Source organism: Ictalurus punctatus, chromosome 2, assembly GCF_001660625.3.
Source record: "Ictalurus punctatus breed USDA103 chromosome 2, Coco_2.0, whole genome shotgun sequence".
Taxonomy (NCBI): domain Eukaryota; kingdom Metazoa; phylum Chordata; class Actinopteri; order Siluriformes; family Ictaluridae; genus Ictalurus; species Ictalurus punctatus.
Window position 1 is genome coordinate 26477897 of NC_030417.2, and position 19299 is coordinate 26497195.

Below are 19299 nucleotides of genomic sequence, written 5' to 3' on the forward strand. Positions count from 1 at the left end.
CGGAGAACTTGATTTCTGAAGATCCAGAAGCAACTCTTAGTTGCTACCTCCATACAAGAGCTGCAAAAAGAAGCCCTTTCTGACAGCATCATACAAAATGCAGCCTGAACTAGAGTAATTAGTGGAACTACTATTGGAATTGTGTATTGTAGTCAGACTAAAACAAAAGTTTGCCTGCAGTCTATTTAAAATAACTGGGATAATGTCACCTGTCTCAATGCTTCGCATTGGTCATTTCTGCCATACTGTTCTAAGTGTTTATCTGCACTTCGTCCCTCTTCTCTGGAACTTTTCAAAATAATCATGTTTCTGCAGCATTGTGGTATTGCCAAGCACTTTAGAGCCTGCTGCTCCTTTTGCTATTTTAACAGAGAAGTCTGTACATACATTCCCATCTCATAACTTTGTTGTTCTGTATACCAGTGTAACTCCTATACTGTACAATTACTTACTCCAGTTTGGAAATTTTATTGAAATAAATTGCAAATTTTCATTTATCGGTTCTGACATTTAAGGATAAAGTGTTAAAAGGAAGATTCAGGAAAATATGAAATCAATCCCCCAACACTTACCAGATACTACCACTCTTATAATAATGTCAAACAGTACCGGTGGATTAATTACAATTTCTAAAACATAGTATGAAAGCATGTATGATATATGCTGTTGTGAATATTGTGTACCCACCCACACTCTTACATGTGATCTCATGCACACACTCGCGCACACATTTTCCCACACCCACATTCTCACTTACACACATTCACTAAATTGATCTTTTTCATGTGATGGTCTGCACTTATAATAGCACTTTTTTAACCTTAGTGGTTCCAAAGCGCTTTACACTGGTTCTCATTCACACACACACCCAATGGGAGCACAGCTGCCATGCAAGGTGCTAACTTACCATTGGGAGCAACTTGGAGTTGTGTCTTGATGTTTAAAGGCAGCACAATAAGTAAATTTATATAATTTATGATGAAGCAATATTGAAGCCCATTGTTTAAAATCAAACTGAAAAGCTGTTTTATTTAAAAATGAAAAAAGTTATTTCAATATTGAATATTAAACCAAGGGGCACACAGCTAATGGACACTATCCTAACTGTACAGCCTTGTTTCTTGTAAAATCCTGTACACTGATATTGATATCCTTCCTTGCCTAACTTTTTAAGCAAGTGCTCCACCTGATGACATCCAAGACAATAAACTGTTCACTTGTTACAGTCTAAGGTGCATTAGCATATGCACTGTATCACTCTTTCCCTTTGTTTTTCAGCTTTTCCTTCTTTTCTTTCTGTTCTCTCTCTTTTCTTTTCTGCCTGTAGAATTCCCTGAAATGCAGCCTCTTGGGATTCAGCCCATAGGCTCGCAGTCTCTGTCTGCTGAACTCGCAGCCTCCCATCTTCACCTTCAAAGCCCCGGAAAGGACTCGTCCGCCTGGGCGGCGGATATTCTTCTTTGGCCATTTAGGCATTTCAGTCCTCAGGGCTTCTGTGGTCTTTTCCACTTTCATCTTTTTCTTAGGCACCAGGAACGCTGTATCATCCTCTTCCTCCACTGCCGTTTCTCCGAAAGCCTGAGCTGCTAGATTCTCTGCCGAGTTAGATGCTGATGCGTCTTGATCACACTCTACTTCCTGTTCCTCCTCGGCTATCTTCTCACTCTCCATCTCTGTATTCTTTATGCGATCCCTCCTCTTCTTACCCACTTTCACCTTAGCACTGGATTCCCCAAGTTGCTCATCGTTCCTGCATTGCACAAGACAGAATAAAGTATAATTATTCAAATAATAATAATAATAATAATAATAATAATAATAATAATAATAATAATAACGATAAAAAGGTAGTTCTAGCAGCTTTCAACTACTTTATTCATTTTAAGTTACTATTAGGTCACTGTATCTTTTTCTATCTAGACTTGACCTGCATTCTAATGTGCTGTGGCCATTTTTTCCCCCCATTCAGTGTAAACATTTAACAAAGTGTTCATCGGGTTGTTCCCTTTAAAAGGAAATGGGACTATGAAGGATTTTCCCAATGACGCCACCCATAGTTTATTACTGACTGCACTGAATCATGAGTTTCCGTGAAACACTTTCTGTAAAATATATTTGCCACATGCTTCTTTCTTGATCTCTTCTTTAGGTTATTAACTTCTCATAAAAACACTAGCTATGAATAAAATGAAAATAATAGTAATGAACATCTATTGGCACTTGCTATTTTGATAAAAACCTAAAAGTTAAGAAAACAATTCACCAGTTCCTCATATACACTCAACATCCACTTTATGCAGTTATCCAATCAGCCAATCATGTGGCAGCAGCACATCATACAGATACAGGTAAAGAGCTTCAGTTAATGTTCACATCGAACATGAGAACGGGGAAAAATGTGACCTCTTTGACTTTAACCGTGGAATGATTGTTGGTGCCAGATGGGCTGGTTTGAGTATTTCAGAACCGTCTGATCTCCTCTGAATTTCATGCACAACAGACTTTAAAGTTTACGCAGAACGGTTTAAAAAAACAAAAAGCATCCTGTATGAGGAAGATCTGCAGGCTGAAACACCTTGCTTATGAGAGAGATCAGTAGAGAATGACCAGACTGGTTAGAGCATGAAGGCTACATGGGCACAAACTCACCCAAACTAGACAGTTGAAGACTGGAAAAAGACCAGGTTTTTTTTTTCTTCCTTTTTCTTCCTAATCTTCAACTGAATCTTTAGGCATTAAGGTTCCTGTTCTTGGCTGACAAGAATGGATCCAATGTGATCTGCTGTTGTAGCCCATCCTCCTCAAGTTTCGATGTTTTGTGCATTCTGAGATGCTCACCACGGTGTAAAGAGTGATTATTTGAGTTACTATATCCTTGGCAGCTCGAATCAATCTGAACACTTTTTAACTTGTCCTATCAACAAGGCATTTCCATTTTTTTTTCCAAGGAGATCAGCAGTTTCTGAAATACTCAAATTAGCCCATCTGGTACCAACAACCATGCAACGGTTGCATTGCATTGCTGCCTTATGATTGGCTAATTAGACAACTTTATGAATGTGCAGGATTTCCTAATATGGCATTGCAGTACTTATTTAGTTTGAAATTAGTTTCATGGTGATAGAAATTCCCATAAGCTTGAATACTCACTCAGCATACAGAGAAGCCAACACTCGTTTCTTTTTATTGACGTTCTGCGCTTTGATTTGATAATTCTTCACATCACAGAGCTCTTGCCTCTCGGACCTGGCGCAGAAGTCCAGAGAAACGTTCAATAACATGGTCTTTGCTTTCAAACACTTTCCACACTCATACTGTGCATCGCTGTAAAACCTTTACCTGTACATGCAAGTCTTCTTCAGCGAGCACCAGCGATTCAAGTCTTTTTCATCTGATCCCAGGATCTACAAAATAGGAAAAAGGTTAACAAACTTCAATAATGAGATTAGCTGCAGCTGCAGTTTGTTTGTTTAAAAAAAATATTGTCATTGAGACATGTGCTCAGAGAGAAGATTAAGTCCTCAGGCCCTGGTCAGAGTTATTCCCAGAGGAACAGCAATACCAGGTCAGAACACAATCACAGCTCATCAGCGCAATGGGCTTTGTCCAGTCGAGACTATAGTTGTGCTCACATACTCGATGATTATATGTGCATGTCTCAAGTTTATAACGGATTCGTCACCTCGTCAGTCGTCAGGCCAAAATCATTCGGGACGACCTGACGGTAGCGGAATCTGCAGGGCAAGTCATCTACGATGTCCTCGTAGTCTAGTTTGTAGTATTCATCGAGGTACTGTTCAAATGTCTTCTCCTCTGAAATATAAGCATAAAAAATTCCATTCAGAATGATACAAGCCCAGCAACCTACATTCTCCAAAATACATCTCATCACTCTCTTCTACAGCAACTGTATGGTACTGTCAGCTCAATTCCGGTTTCTCAGAAACGACGACAAGCCATAAGTTGTTTTTTTTGCCTTATTAACTTCAACAGAGAGTGAGAGAGAGCAAAGAGAAAGGCTAGTGATGTTTAAAGATCCCATAACAAAAGTGATGACAATTCAGTGACATTAACACCGCTTCATATCTCACCAACCCGACACTGATTATTTTCCAATAAGAACATTCCGTATCATGTTTTATTCTGCACACATTTTCTGTGCACCATTACTGGCAATGTTACAAAAAGAAGATCCCTAATAACTGGTCATTTGCGTGTGAAATCCGATCAGACGTGTGTAATTGGGGGATTTCCAAAGATAAAAGTAACACTTCTGTAAGAGTACTTCTGTTATGAAGCCGAGACTTCAGTATAATGGTGATTATAGGCAATGAATTTGCATTTCAATAATGAAAACTAATCAAAATACAATATGAACATAAAAGAGTGTTCATGTCATTGAAAACCTTTTTTAAAAGCTCTGTTTAAATGCAGGAAAAATGGGTGTGAATTGTTAGTAAATTAGCTTGCAAGGTTTTTTTGCAGGGGTAAAAGTTTTCATCTATCCATCCATGTTCTATACCACTTGTCCTACTCAGGGTCATAGGGGAGCCTGGAGCCTATCCCAGGGAAATTGGGGCACAAGGCGGGGGACACCTTGGATGGGGTGCCAACCCATTGCAGGGCACAATCGCACGCATTCACACACTATGGACAATTTGGAAATGCCAATCAGCTTGCAACACGTGTTTGGACTGGAGGAGGAAAGCGGAGTACTCTGAGAAATCCCTCAAAGCATGGGGAGCGCATGCAAACTCCATGCACACAGGTTGGAGGCAGTAATCAAACCCCCAACCCCAGAGGTGTGAGGCCAATGTGCTAACCACCTTATAAAGTTTTCATGTTATCTGATTACGTTAGTAAACACAGTGAACAGATAACTGGTGAAGTCTGATTTCTTGCAGGTAAAGACACTCAGTGACAAACACATCTCGGTTGTCTTACGTGGATCAAACACTGGTTTGTTTTGCATGATCATCTCAGCAAAGTGAGACTTCTTTCTCTTTTTGCCCATGAGTGGGGCCTCATCGCGACTCTTTTTCTTCCTCAGCTCCTTCTGTTTCTTTTTTTTCTTCTTAGACAGAGCCTGCTGATTGGGGTCATAATCTGCATCCATCTGTTACAGTACAAGATATGAATTTAGATCATGTAAATACGATAACTTCAATTAGTTAATACACAACGGTGTGTAAAGTTCTTACAATGAAGTCAGGATCTTCACAGTTAGGCTCGTTGCTCTCCTCCTCGCCTTCATACTCCTTCTCCTCTTCACAGCCTTCCTCGTCTTCACCGGTCCACGTGTCCCAATTCCAATGTCCTGAGGGGAACACTTAGTAGCTCAGAGAACTGCATCTCTCCCAAACGACAGTCATTCAGAGACAGGAACTTACCTTCCAACTCATCGTCATCATCAAACTGAGGTTTCTCCTCATCATTCTCTTTGTAGTATTCATCTCCAAAAAATTTCTACCAAAAAAATAAGAGAGTGACTGATTCAAGTAATATGCTAACTGAACTGAGATGCACTGATCCCATCCCAGTGTACTGGTGATATGATGCTCTGATAATGATATTTTCCATATTTAAAAGGTATTGCTGTGAACATCCTCTCAGTCATTATTTTCTTTTAGCTAATAACATGCTTAAGTGGTTTAAGAAGGGAAATAATGAAAATGCAACTGAAATAAAGAATATGATTTGGAGAAAAAAAACTCTCCAAAATAAATCTCTTCTCCAAAATATGTCTTAACACTCGTCTATAGCTACAATGCTGAAATGCCCGTCATTTAGAACTAGTTTCTCAGAAACAACAAGCAGCTGTAGGTTTGTTTGTTTTTTTGCCTTAATAACCGAGAGAGAGAGAGAGAGAGAGAGAGAGAGAGAGAGAGAGAGAGAGAGGGAGAGCAAAAGGAGAGACCAGTGAGGGAACTGCTGCTATATAACACAAGCTATGACATGAACTAAAATCAATAAAATTATTTTAGCTAATAACGTTTAAGACCGTGGTTCTCAACCGGGGGGCATGCCCCCCTGGGGTAGCGTGGAGAGATTGCTTTCAGACTGCTTTAGCCACTTTTTTTTGCCCCCCCCCCCCCCCCCCCCAAAAAAAAAACACCGCCTAGCGACTTTCCAAATATCACCAGTACTTCCCTGTTTTCCCACTGCACTCTCACCTCTCTCTGCATCATAACGAAACGCGCCCCTCGTCCCAATTTACATCATTCACATGCAAATGTTTTTCAGAATGCCAGACGAATGTAATGCAACATGTTAAGTAGTACATGCTATTACCGCCTAGTTCTCTTGTTTAAAGTAGTTATAGTGTTCAGAAACATTTTATATCATTCATGTTACATACCTGTCCGTTACACAGTTTTATAAAAGTTATTTTAAAAATCACAAGTTATGAAAAGTAATTAAAAAAGTAAAAAAAAACAACAACAACACAACCCCCCCCCCCAAAAAAATCTATCTAACTATCAAAAACAGATTATAGATTTGAGATATATATATATATATATATATATATATATATATATATATATATATATATATATATATATATATATATATATCACATGCCACATGGTACGAAGGCTTGGGGTGGCTTTGGTTGCAAAAAGCTTGAAGTTTAAAATGGGAATATTCTTGCTGTTGCATAAGGTGAAGAAATTAATCATCCCATCAACGAAAAAAAAAATGTAATAGAGAATATGATTGGGAGAAAACTAACTCTAGGATGTATTCTCTTGCTTAACACCCAGTGTTCCCGGGATAGACCAGCATGACCAGGATAAAGCTGCTACTGATGAATGAATGAATGAATTAAAAAATGTCCCAGCCTTTAGTGGTTTAGATTAGGAAATTACACTAAATCCAATTCCGGTTCAGATTAGCGTTTGGCTTTATTGTTATTCTTTACTTTATTTTGATGTTTTGATTTTTCAGTTCCTCTGACCGTTCAACACAAACCTGACCCAGGATTTGCAGTCAATCAATCAATCAATAAATTGTACCCTGATATGCCTTAACCCCTCTATCCTTTAGCAGTCTCACCTGCATGAGCTTGTCATGGTGCTGAGGGTCAAAGTCACCTTCCAGGTCCACCTCGCTGAAGGCCAGCTGCTCATTTCCAGTCAGCTCCTGCAATTTTTTCAGCTTGTCCATGATCTCTGCTCGCTTCAGGTTCTTCAGCTCCTTTAGTTGCTGCTGCTTCTGTTCTTTCTCCTACTCAAGCCAACAGACAAGTCACACTGTGAGACAAACAGCTGACACAATAATCTTTCTGTATCTGGTGGAGAAAAATATAACTAATTCTTCTGATTCAGGGCTTCAAAGGCTTTTAAATAACCAAAAGGGTTTTGATGGCATTACGCCAGTCTGAAGTGAACTCGGGAATAAGAGTATCAAGCAGTGCTTCAAATGTATATCAGCCTGATTCAACCCTTCATTCGGGAAACAGTGGAGACTTACTTTTTTCTTTCTCTCCTTCACCTCGTCCCGCTTTTTCTTTCTCCTGTCGTCTTTGCTTCGGACAGACGTGGCAATGGTGCGGGGATACGTCTTGACCTGTGGATTAATGGTGCACAGTATGCAACGACTGTATTTAATTAATTATCAAGCCTGCAATTCTGTCTCAAATCATTTTTATTAACACCGTTCTTTACTTTCATTTAAAACACCAAGAACAAAACATGAACACATCGTAAGTGGAAGGATTTAAGGATTACTGAGCACTAGCTGAGTATGTTAAAGCCAAATCTGTTCTTCTGTTGTTATTCACAGAAAGTGCTGTTGGTTAAAGCTAGCAACTACTTTTCACGAACTAGAAAAAAGAGAATTGCATGCCTTATGAGCACCGGGCTCCTCAAAGCGGAAATTGTAATGCCTCTCAAAGTCCTCTTGCTTCTGCAGGAACGATTCTCCTTCCTCCTCAGAGTCGTCTACATCTTCCTGCAGGAGCTCATTGTAGGTGGGAATTCTGCTCAAACACACACACCCCTCCAATAAACCTCCAATGCCAAGAGAAAGCAGCTCAATAGTCCTCATTTATCAAGTTGGACACAAACCAGTTTATTTGTAAATCGTTTTTTTTTTGCTGCTAAATAATACTTCGCAAAAATAACATCCAGTTATGCCTCAGACAAAAATTATTTTTCTCTCGCTGTTTTGTTCTCATTTTCTTCGGCTCTCTGTGAGGTTTTCCTTTTATGGAGTATTGTGGGCGTGAAAACATGCAAATCTGTCTTAGCACGGTACGTGTGTGTGTATGTGTTTATCAACATCCGCATGCGAGTATGAAGAAAATCCGCTTTTATAAATCAGGTCCACTGTAAGAGGTTTTTCTACAGCACGATGTCTTAATAACGCCAGCATTACTCTTAGTTTGAAAGTATAATTTAAACCAGAACATTCAGCTGGACTGAATTTTATACAGATGAAGATTTAAATAGGAAATCTCTAAGACTCACCTGCCCTCCTCATCTTCCTCCAGATATCCTTTGTTGAGGATGTAGTCTCGTAAAAAAGTCTCCTTATCGTCCAGCTGTGGGTCGTTCCAGTAATCTCGTAGATATTTCTGCAAAAACGTAGACAAAATTTATATCATAGTTATAGCATGTCTAGTTTATTAGGAATACCTGCACATTTATGTAGTTATCCAATCAAACAATCCAGTCGTGCTAAATTTAAAAAAAAAAAAAAAAAACCTGTTCATTTTTTTTTAAAACATAAAACCAGCAGCTTCCAGTCAAAATAAGCTAACTAAAAAACATCACCAATATCTTAGAAACGTGTATTGTGACACAATTGATCACAATATATGGATATAATATCAGCACATCTCTCAGCCATACTATGGAATAAGCCATCGTATTTGGTAAGGTGATAACCAAGACGATAAATATCCTGTATTCTTAATTCCAGCATTATTCAATTCCCCATTGAGAGTTGTCACAAATCAGATGTGACCTGCACTTTACTTACCATATCCTGAACCTCATCCTTTCCCTCCAGCTCTGCCTGCCCTTTCAGCCACTCCACATAGTCTGCCTCCTCTTTGTCCTGGGATGAGGAGAAGAATTAAACTCATTTGAAACAAACAAATAAACAAAAATTGGTTCATGGATTCTAATCTCATCCATCACTGGAAAGATGTGAAATATAAAGCCGGTTGTGGCTGAGCTACCTTCTCCTCTTGTGTTTTGTTCCTGCGTTTCAGCAGCTCATCATCACTGGCCTCATCGCAGCTGTCCTGAACAAACTGCCGAAAGCTAAAAACAGGGCAACAACAAGTACAGATTAAAGCAAACAACCTAACCATTTAAATAATAAAATAAGAAAGCTGCAGAGTCAAAGATGCGAGCTGTATCGTAATCAAAATACAATACATAAATAAGGTGCGTTAATAATACTCGAATAGCAATGTCTATACTCATGTTCCTACCTCTCTTTTAGTTGCTTTTGCTCTTGGATGTAGCTGGGAGATGCAGCTCTCTGTGAGGGGAAAAGCATTACTGTCAGCAGGCCTCGTTTAAAGTACAGCAGAGTCAAATAAGGATGTCATGAGAACCGATACTTCGGTACCAAGGCGAAGCACCTGAAAGACTACTGGCTACTGGCACATGGTATTTAAGAAATTTTTATTGTGTATAATATTATGTATAATATATGTACATATATTATGTTTGTTTGAGGCAACTAGCATTGTGGCCATGAAACCAGCTAATGTTACACTCCATGTAATGTTTGCGATAGCCACTTATTTGTTAGCGACGCTAACACACTGCAGTGTTTTAAACTACCTCCTAATGGGCCACCATGCATTGCCATTCAGCCCGTGTCCTGTCAGCAAAATGGAGCCTCATGTCACTAATAATTATTCAAATGTTCATGCTTTTAATAAATCTTTTTGGCCTACCACCATATCAGTGAATTTAAACTATTGCTTGCATTCAGAGTGTAAGGGGTGTGTGTATGTGTGCATGCACATTTAGGAGTGCACCTTAGCACTTTTTATTAGCATGCATATACATATACATATATATATATATATATATATATATATATATATATATATATATATATATATTTTAAATCACACCGTGATATTGAGTATCGTGTACTTTTGGTGGTATCGGTACCGACTACTAGATTTTTGGTATCGTGACATCCCTAGAGTCAGAACGTATTGGTTTTCTGATATTGTTCTGTACCTCCTGCATCTTCCTGGCAGCCTCTTCATCAGCGCTATCATCGTCATCGTCATATTTTCTAAAAGAAAATAAAGTGATTAAGTTGCGGTAAAAAGTTTGAAATATAAAATTTAAAGCAGCAAAACTAACATTTACATTAGTTTAATTTATTTAAAAAAAAAAGAAAAAAAAAAAAAAAAAGGGAAAACATGAGACAAATGAAGACTTTTTTCGCTTTATTTTTCATTCCCACACACCAATTAGGTCTCTCATCATATGGCAGCTACAAATCAGGGAGGGTGAAGACTATCACATGCTTCCTCTGAGACACATATAGCCAGCCAAATGCAACTTTTTGAACTGCTGTTCATGCTGCACCATGTGGTGGTGTAACGCACTCGGAGGAAAGCATGATCAACCCTGTTCTGCTGCCATGATCTCACAGACGCCTATGATTGGATAGTGTCATTGTGATTGACAGGGGTTTCATATGCTCTCTCTCCCCTCTCACCCTGACAGCACGGCCAGTTTTACTCTCTTGAGCTGCGTCTGAATTTCCCTATTGCCCTACTATCCTGGCATCCTTCCGTCTTCGGGAGACAATGGTGTAGCATCCGTTTCGGGTGAATTTATTTGCACCTTCTCAAGTGGCTGTACAAGCCAACCCGTGAGTAGAAGTCCTGGTTGCAATTGCCGCAGACAAATTGAGTCGCACGCTGTGATTGAAACTGTCGCACCTTCCGCCTGTCTCTCTTGTCAGCGAGATGCTTAAACCTGTCCTTCTCCACTTTCTAACGGCAAAACGCAAGGCTGTACGATCTTCAGCGCTGGATTTCACTGCCCTACTATACAGTAGGTGAAAAGCAGTACACGTATGTACTATGTCCGAATTAGTAGTATACCCGAATTCTCAGTATTCATAAAACATTAGGTGAGAAATACCTGGCTGACCTACTGCTTCCACCGAGATTCTCCGTGCATCCGAAATCACGTACTGTGACAGTACTTACTGCATATAATTCAGTACCCACTGCTCAGCCATTGATACAGTGCATACTAATCAGTATGTGTGTGTAGTATGAATATAATCAGGACATACTACATCCGCCATGTTGGCACTTTCATGTCATTTACAAGTGTCCATTGATTCCATACTGCAGAACTGAGTACAGTGGTGGAAGAAGTATAGTAGGGTTTATGAGATATCCGGACACAGATGCTGTAGTATGGAACCTAAGGACACTGTGCTATCCCATACGGCAATAGGACTGGTGCAGAAATTCCAGAAGGTAGTGTGTCAGCTCTTTTTAAGTTGTAGGTCGCATGACAATGCCAACATAGCGGATGTAGTATGCTCAGATTGTATTCACAAAACACACATATACTGACCAGTAGTTACCGTATCAACAATTCAAACTCATTATTTCCAGATGATAGGGAAAATTAAGATCTTATTGGCGCACACACACACACACTATGTGCAAGTGCAACCTGTCTTACATGCAACACTCAGTTGTTGGTCTTATAAACAAAAGTTTAACTTACCCTCCCCTCTCCAAGATGACTTTGCGCTCATAGTCCTTTAGGAACATTGGCTTTACAGACTTCTTAGAAGTAGAGGGTTTCTCATCACTGCCCGAGTTGGATGCTGTTAGTAAGGAGCAAGACGACAAACGCTGAAAATCACAATAATTCTGTTTCACATTGTAATAGTGATAAGCCATGTTTCCATCCATGTATTTAATGAATTTTGGGATGTGGCATAAAATAAAATAAAAACACTGGATGGATTGATATTGGATTGATTATGCACTCAATTGAGGCTGATAATTTATTTTTAAATCGACAAGAAGACATGCGCATAAACTATATAAAAAAAGCCATGTAACTTTGCCTCAACAAATCATGTGATTGGATAATTGTCTCAAAAAAGTAAAAAAAAGACAAAGAGTGAAATGTGCCAGTTCACATGGGATGGAAATGGTGCTTTATCCAATATATATTATTATACTATATATATATTCCAATTTTTTTTTTATAAGTTCAATTTGCAACTTGGATGGAAAACATAGCTATTGATTTGCTACTTCGCATACCCTCCTCTGTGTAGAACTGTGCATCCTCCTGATAAATCTTTGGGTCTTTCTTCTTCAACAGAGACAGCGTCCTGTAAAAATCTCTCTCAAGTTTGGGATCAAATTCCTGAAACATCATTGACAAACACTTGAGGAGAGTATGAGGTTGGATGTCATTGAGCAATTCCACAAATTGATAGATGATAAATACAGATCTGTGTTTGTTATCAGATGTTCTTACCACTTCACTCTCATCAGACTCTGAATCTGATGAGCCTGAGGAGCCTTCATCATTATCCTGATCTCCAAAGCGGTCCTTTACTGCAATGACATGTGGAGTTCACAGTGTTACAAGCTGTACATTTACACTGAATCACTTTTTAAGTCATAATGAGCAAACTGGACAAAACTGTAGACGTGGGGGTGGAAATGTGAGCTGAATGAATGTAAATTGCACAAAAATGTAGCAGAGAGTTATTTATTTTTCTCCCTTTTTCATAACCAAGTTAGGACGCCGTTATTTGACTACACGATGAAAATACACAATTAACTCGCAAATAAAACAGATTTCAAACGGACGTTATCTAATTAATCTAATCCGGATAAAACCAGCTGTGTTACGCTTCAACGTGTAAAAACCCAGGGCTAGCAACAAGCTAGCTTATTAGCAAAGTTAGCCCGAGCAGCAACACTTACATTTCTGCAGCTCTTCCTTTTGTCTATACTTGTCGTATCTTTCTGCGAATTTTTTGTTAATCTTTAGTTCCGACATGATTACTTTGATGTAAATGTTATTCCGGTGGATTTAACACTCCTAACTTTATCAAATTGTATTGTTCAGTTACAGCATGGTCAGACTGGGGTTGAACAACCACCACGTGACCTTCACGTCACACAAGTCGAGGCGCAAAAGAATCAACCAATCAGCGATTGAGGATGTGCTGCGCTAGAAACGCACGTGGGCTCGTCAAGGTGTTTTTTATTTATTTATTTATTTATTTATTTATTTATTTATTTATTTATTTAGTTTTACACACACACACACACACACACACAAACACACACACACACACACACACACACACACACACACACACACACACACACATATATATATATATATATATATATATGAACAACAGCGAACAAAAATCCGTACAACAGTAAATGTCACTTTATTACATAGCGTCAGGGTTACATTATACAAAATGAAAATAAATAAAGCAGACCACAGAGCTTTCAAGTGTTTACACTTTATTACATTATATTCTGAATAGTCTGCAAATATTAACATGTTCAAACATATTATTCACAGACGTATTATAATAATAATAATAATAATAATAATTATTATTATTATTATTATTATTATTATTAATTAACATTTTATTTAGGCCTATATAATAACGTACCAGTATAATAATTAAGTTCATTATAACGATATTTTTGTTATTTTCCATTGGGCTGAAATTGAACATAATGTATTTTTAGAAACAGATACCACCACACACTGCAGTCTGTGAAGAATTTTTCAAATGAAGATAATATATATATATATATATATATATATATATATATATATATATATATATATATATATATATATATATATATATATATATATAAATGGACAGTCTGTACCTGTAGCAAGTTTGTATACTAAAAACAAAAGTAACCTATGGAAAATTTGTAAAACATCCCATTAAAGAATGCTATGGGAACGTTCCTGTAACATTAATTTGTAGTTACAAATACAACCGTACAGGTTGTATCTCAAAAAAATTGTAATATTGTGGAAATGTTCATTTTTTTCCCATAATTATAAATTCAATAATTATAAATTCTTTATTCAAATACTTTGAGATACTGGATTTTTTTATTTCCATGAGTTGTAAGCCATAACCATCAAGATTATAACAAAAAAAAAAGACTTGAAATATTTCACTTTATGTGTAATGAATCTAGAATATATGAAAGTTCCACTTTTTGAATTAAAATACGGGAAAAAAAAAACAAAACCTTTTTTACGATATTCAAATCTTTTGAGATGCACCTGTATGGTTACAAAGACAGCTGTCAATGACAAAATATAACCATAAGACAACCTAGTTGTTTGAAGCTCCAGGAACACTTTGGCCTAGAATATGTGGAGAAGACCCACATATGGGTGTGATGGTCAGGTGTCCATAAACTTTTGGCCATATATTGTATTTATACGACTCTATTTTCCCCTTGGATCTGGTTAGCCAGCTGAATTCTTTCCTTTTACTGTCTCATAATTGTAGAACCTGCATAAATTAGGGTGTTTAATGTAAGTAACAGTGTCTCAGGGTGAAGTATGTGTGTGTGTGTGTGTGTGTGTGTGTGTGTGTGTGTGTGTGTGTGTGTGTGTGTGCCTATGACAAAACCCATACAGCTGCCTACATACAGGTCAAATGGCTCATCACAGAATCGTGAGAAATTCTTATATATATATAGATATCTGACCCACTGTGGCATCGCTTGAGATGGAAATTGTTTGATTGCCAGGAACTAACATGATAAATATAAATCTCTTCCTCCACAATCTGCAGATCCTGCTGCTTTACTTGAGCTCAGGCCTTATAGGTGACATACATTAAAGCCTCACCAGGTGGCGGTGCAGCACAGCATAACCTAAATCTCTGCTTTGTTTCTTTTGCTTCAGTTTTATTTTCACCAGTTGATTTCCATCGTTTTATTTCAGTCTACAACCCTTTTAAGTTCAGTATGAAGTTACGCATTATGATCTAAATGATCATTTTTCCCACATTCTGTGTTCATCCTACTGTTTACGCCTACATGCATAATTATAACAAGATTTATTTCACAGAATGCAAGACGTATGTCTATACACTTACACTGTCTACTTAAATAGGAAAATCTGTACACTGTCATTTATGCAGTTATCCAGGCATGCAACAGCAGTGTAATGATAATAAGGCTTTTTTCTTTGCATACCCCAGCATGTTAGGGTCAGAGAGCAAGGTCAGCCATGATACAGCACCCCTGGAGCAGAGAGGGTTAACGGCTCAAGGGCCCAACAGTAGCAGCTTGGCAGTGCTGGGGTTTGAACCCCCGAACTTCTGAGCAGTAACCCAGAGCCTTAACCACCAAACCACCACTGCCCCTCAGAAATATACAGAAATAATACAGAAAACCATACAGTTACAGGTTACTAGTTAACATTAACACCAGTAATCAGAATGATGGGGGAAATCAGTGACTCTCAGTAACTCTGGCATGATCAGTTCAGTTTACATAGGATTAAAAAAAAAAAAAACACAGTGAGCTGTAGTTCTGTGGATGTGAGAGGTCAGAGGAGAATGGCCAGATTGCTTCAAGCTGACCGGAAGGCTTGCATAACTCAAATAAGCACTTTTTACAACCGCGGTGAGCAGAAAAGCATCTCAGAACACACAACACATCGAACCTTAAGGCAGAGGGGCTACAACAGCAGAAGACCACATCAGCTCCATTCCTGTCAGCCATGAACAGGGATCTGAGGCTACAGTGTGCACAGATGTTGCCTTTTTCCACTTTTCAATTGTTTTGGAACTGTCAGTTTGAACCTGTATAACTCGTTGTGATGGTTGATGTGAACAGTAACTGAAGATCTTGGCTCATACCTGCATGATTGGCTGGTAAGATAATTGCAAAGATAGGCAGATGTACCTATTAAAGTGGCTGGTGTGTATTAGTTGTCACCTCATTAATTGCTTTTACTATTTATAATTGATTTTAATGTTGTCTCAGAGGATCTATAGTGTCCATGACTTGCTTGAAAGTCAGGATCTGTTCTGTCTTATCTGACAGAGATAAAGACACACAGAGAGATATTCAAATACTTGAAGAGCCTCATCTTTTCTTTTTTTTTATAACCCCAAGTATCCCCCTATCTATACTGCTGACAGATTTGACCAAAATCAGATACCATCTTTATTTACAAGGTCATGTTTGGATGTCAATATTTTTTCTCAGAAGTGAAAAATCTTCCCAGTATTCTTCCTTGTTGTGTATTAGTGCCGCTCAAAGCAAATATATTTGATCTCTTTCTCTCTCGGCACCTCTGGTTTTGGCCCAAGTAAAGGAGAAGGGACTTTGTAGAACTTAATGTTTTTTCCCCTCCTCCTTATTTATTCTTAGAAGAACTGTCCCATTTTGTGTACACACAGGTGGGAGGAAAGTCAGGGGCTCTGCTATAGGGACTTCTACATTATTTGAGATTGAGAGTGAAACCACTCATGTAAACACACCTTGTATAACATGCATGTTTACACACATAGATCTTTAGCTCTAGTTAACTAGGACAGAATATAGATGCATGTGTATAACTGAGAAATACTAGATTCCTGCTTTTGCATAGCTAGACTATTGATGGGATGAACACCGAACTTCAGTGGAGAAAACCCCAGTGGTGCACACAGCCAATCATTTTTATTTGATATATTCTATTAATAGGAAATACAAAGAACGTTGACCGAGAGATCATTAACATGGTGAACAGAGTAGTATTACACCTCTGTGAACATGCTCTTTATGTTTGAAGACAAGTCTACAAAAGTTCACAAACATCCGGAGGAGTTTTCCTATTCCCGGATTCCCTTTACTCTGAGCTGATCCTCGACTCTCGGAAATGTAAATGTTTCCATTCTTGATTTATAAGCCTGGCAGTGAGCCAAGGTACATATAAAACATAAGGATCTGTTCAGAGTGCAAAGTCCTACTCATGGCTTACCAACAATGTTTGGAGTTGATAATGCTCTGAGGATTTACTATAAAGTGAAGTGACTACAAAAGAAGAAGAAGAAGAAGAAGAAGAAGAAGAAGAAGGCTAGAAATGTGGGAGCATGTGTCCTGCTTCACACACAGAGGTTTAATAGGCTGTAACTTGTTTAGTAGCACATATGTGTCATTATATGTCTGAATTGTGGAGATCTTTTGTGGATATCTGTTGCCCAGCAGGCTAAGAATGTTGGATCAGTTGGTATTGTCACAGATTTAGTTTCATCTCCACATGCCTTCAGTAATTCAATCCAGTAATTCAAGTCAATCCAGACCTGTATTCCTAATTTCCTTCCTTTTCTCCACAACTATTCCATTTTATTCCTGTGATTTACTACACTGCTAGATCACTTGTGTTAACATTATCTCATGTTTAAACTCAGTGGCAAGTTCAAAAATGTCAAAGAACTCGATGATGCCATATTTGCATTTGAATATACAAAATCAGGGCTATGAAAGACGTCATCTCACACTATTGTCCACTTGGCGCTTATAGGAATACAGACATCTCATCAGTTACTGGAATGCTGTTGCCTAATGCCTGCTTGTGGCTCAGTTTAAAGGCTTGTTCCAGAAAGAAGAAAAAAACACTAAGTAGAGTTCAAAATCAATGTTCTAAAGCTATTATTTTGTCGAATATTGGAATTTTAGACGGTTTACGTGTTACAAGTCTCTAAATTATTCGACCAAAATCTCTTTTGAGGGGGAATAATTGGAGGGAAAAAAACATTTTCAACTTTTTGTTTTAGTTAATTATTAACTTTGACTTTCTGGAAAAGAAGGTTCTCTTTATAGTTAGGAATAACAAATTGTACTAGCACAGTAAACACGTAAAACACTTTGAAAACACTTCTGGATCTGTTTACATGGCATAATTAAAAGAATCTTTTGAAGAGAAAAAGCCCTGGCATTGATGACATTGAACATGATGAGGGAAATTTCAGTTTTGGAGTAAAAGAAGAATCATTTTAAAGGATTTATATAGGATATAAATACACTCCAGTATGGCTGTGGCAACAAGAAATACCCAAATTAGGTTCATATACAGTATTTATATGTAGATTTTGTAGACTAAATATGTCTTTTTACTGTCTCTGATATTTCTCAAGGTCTCACTGCTTGTCAGAAGCACCTACAGTATACTCCCATGCTATCACTAACTCTTACTGTGAAGATGATTTTTTATTTTATTTTATGAATTTCCAGGAGCTACCAGCAATATAATATCCTCCTGAGACCACACCCATTGACTTGTGTCCTCTGTAGTGGACACTGTGTTTTCATGCATGTCCTTTGACTTTTTTGAGCTACTCTAGCAATTCCTGCTGTGCTATAAATAGGACATCCTGAGCTTTCTAGTGATATGTCATGTTATAGGCTGGGATGCTAGGAACAACTTCTTACACTGCATCCAATATGGCCGGCATAGGAACAAGCACATTTTATGGAAAGAAGAACGATAACTAAATTATTGTATTTTTATTGTTTTTTTACTATGATTATCACAGATATTCTTGTTTACTAAAGTGTCAGATAAGTGAGCCATAGGAGGCAGAGCTGCCTGTCCAATCAGATGAGGAAAAACACACATGGGTGTGGGATTGTGGGATATCGTTCTGTGTCATTGACTGACCTCCTGGGTTTGTTTGTGAATGTAATATATATGCAATGAGACAATAAAGAGCATAAAAGTGTAGTATAGGAATTGATAGAGGCCAGTATTAGTTCAGTCATGGCTTGCAGTAAAGATGCCATAAAATTTCTTTGTAAGCTCTAATTTTAAACATTATAGCTGATGGGGGCGTAGCAAATGATTGGTCCAGCAACTACTCAAGAGGAATTACAGTAGTATTACAGACCCATATAGACTCTCTAGCGCATTCAAACTGGATAACAATCCTGAAAACATAATGTCAGGTCTATGTAATGAAACCAGCCCAGTGGCCAAGCAAAACTATGTATTTACTATGTATTTACATTGATTACAATCCAGTCTAAAACCTAATACCAAAAGCATGAGTACCATTGCCAAATATATTGTGATATTTACAAAGTAACACCAAAGCATAAATTTATTGAATTAATAGTTAACAGTTAACAGTTTTCCTGAACAGTTCTTCAATGTCCTAAAATGGGCTCATATTATTACATATGTATTGTAATAAATAAAGAAAAGAACACACATGAGAATGAGTTGACTAATTGACTGACACACAACACAAGCACAT

At 37.9% G+C, this 19299-nt stretch overlaps 1 protein-coding gene and 1 non-coding gene across 2 annotated transcripts; both read right to left on the minus strand.

The window, feature by feature from the left end:
• Positions 1-999: 999 nt before the first annotated feature.
• Positions 1000-13167, minus strand: kri1 (KRI1 homolog). The gene is made up of 19 exons (XM_017461959.3): positions 12965-13167; positions 12510-12589; positions 12290-12395; positions 11739-11841; positions 10215-10272; positions 9446-9495; positions 9188-9272; positions 8986-9063; positions 8472-8578; positions 7849-7981; positions 7474-7569; positions 7057-7227; positions 5391-5466; positions 5202-5317; positions 4945-5116; positions 3683-3813; positions 3340-3404; positions 3151-3246; positions 1000-1750 (listed from the first exon to the last, which is right to left on the minus strand). Exons 1-19 carry the CDS (start codon positions 13038-13040, stop codon positions 1255-1257), a joined length of 2295 nt encoding a protein of 764 aa, XP_017317448.1. The 5' UTR covers positions 13041-13167; the 3' UTR covers positions 1000-1254.
• LOC124626546 (Z30 small nucleolar RNA) lies at positions 3498-3596 on the minus strand. Its single transcript, XR_006981412.1, has one exon. It is a non-coding gene; the product is annotated as a Z30 small nucleolar RNA (small nucleolar RNA).
• Positions 13168-19299: the final 6132 nt, after the last annotated feature.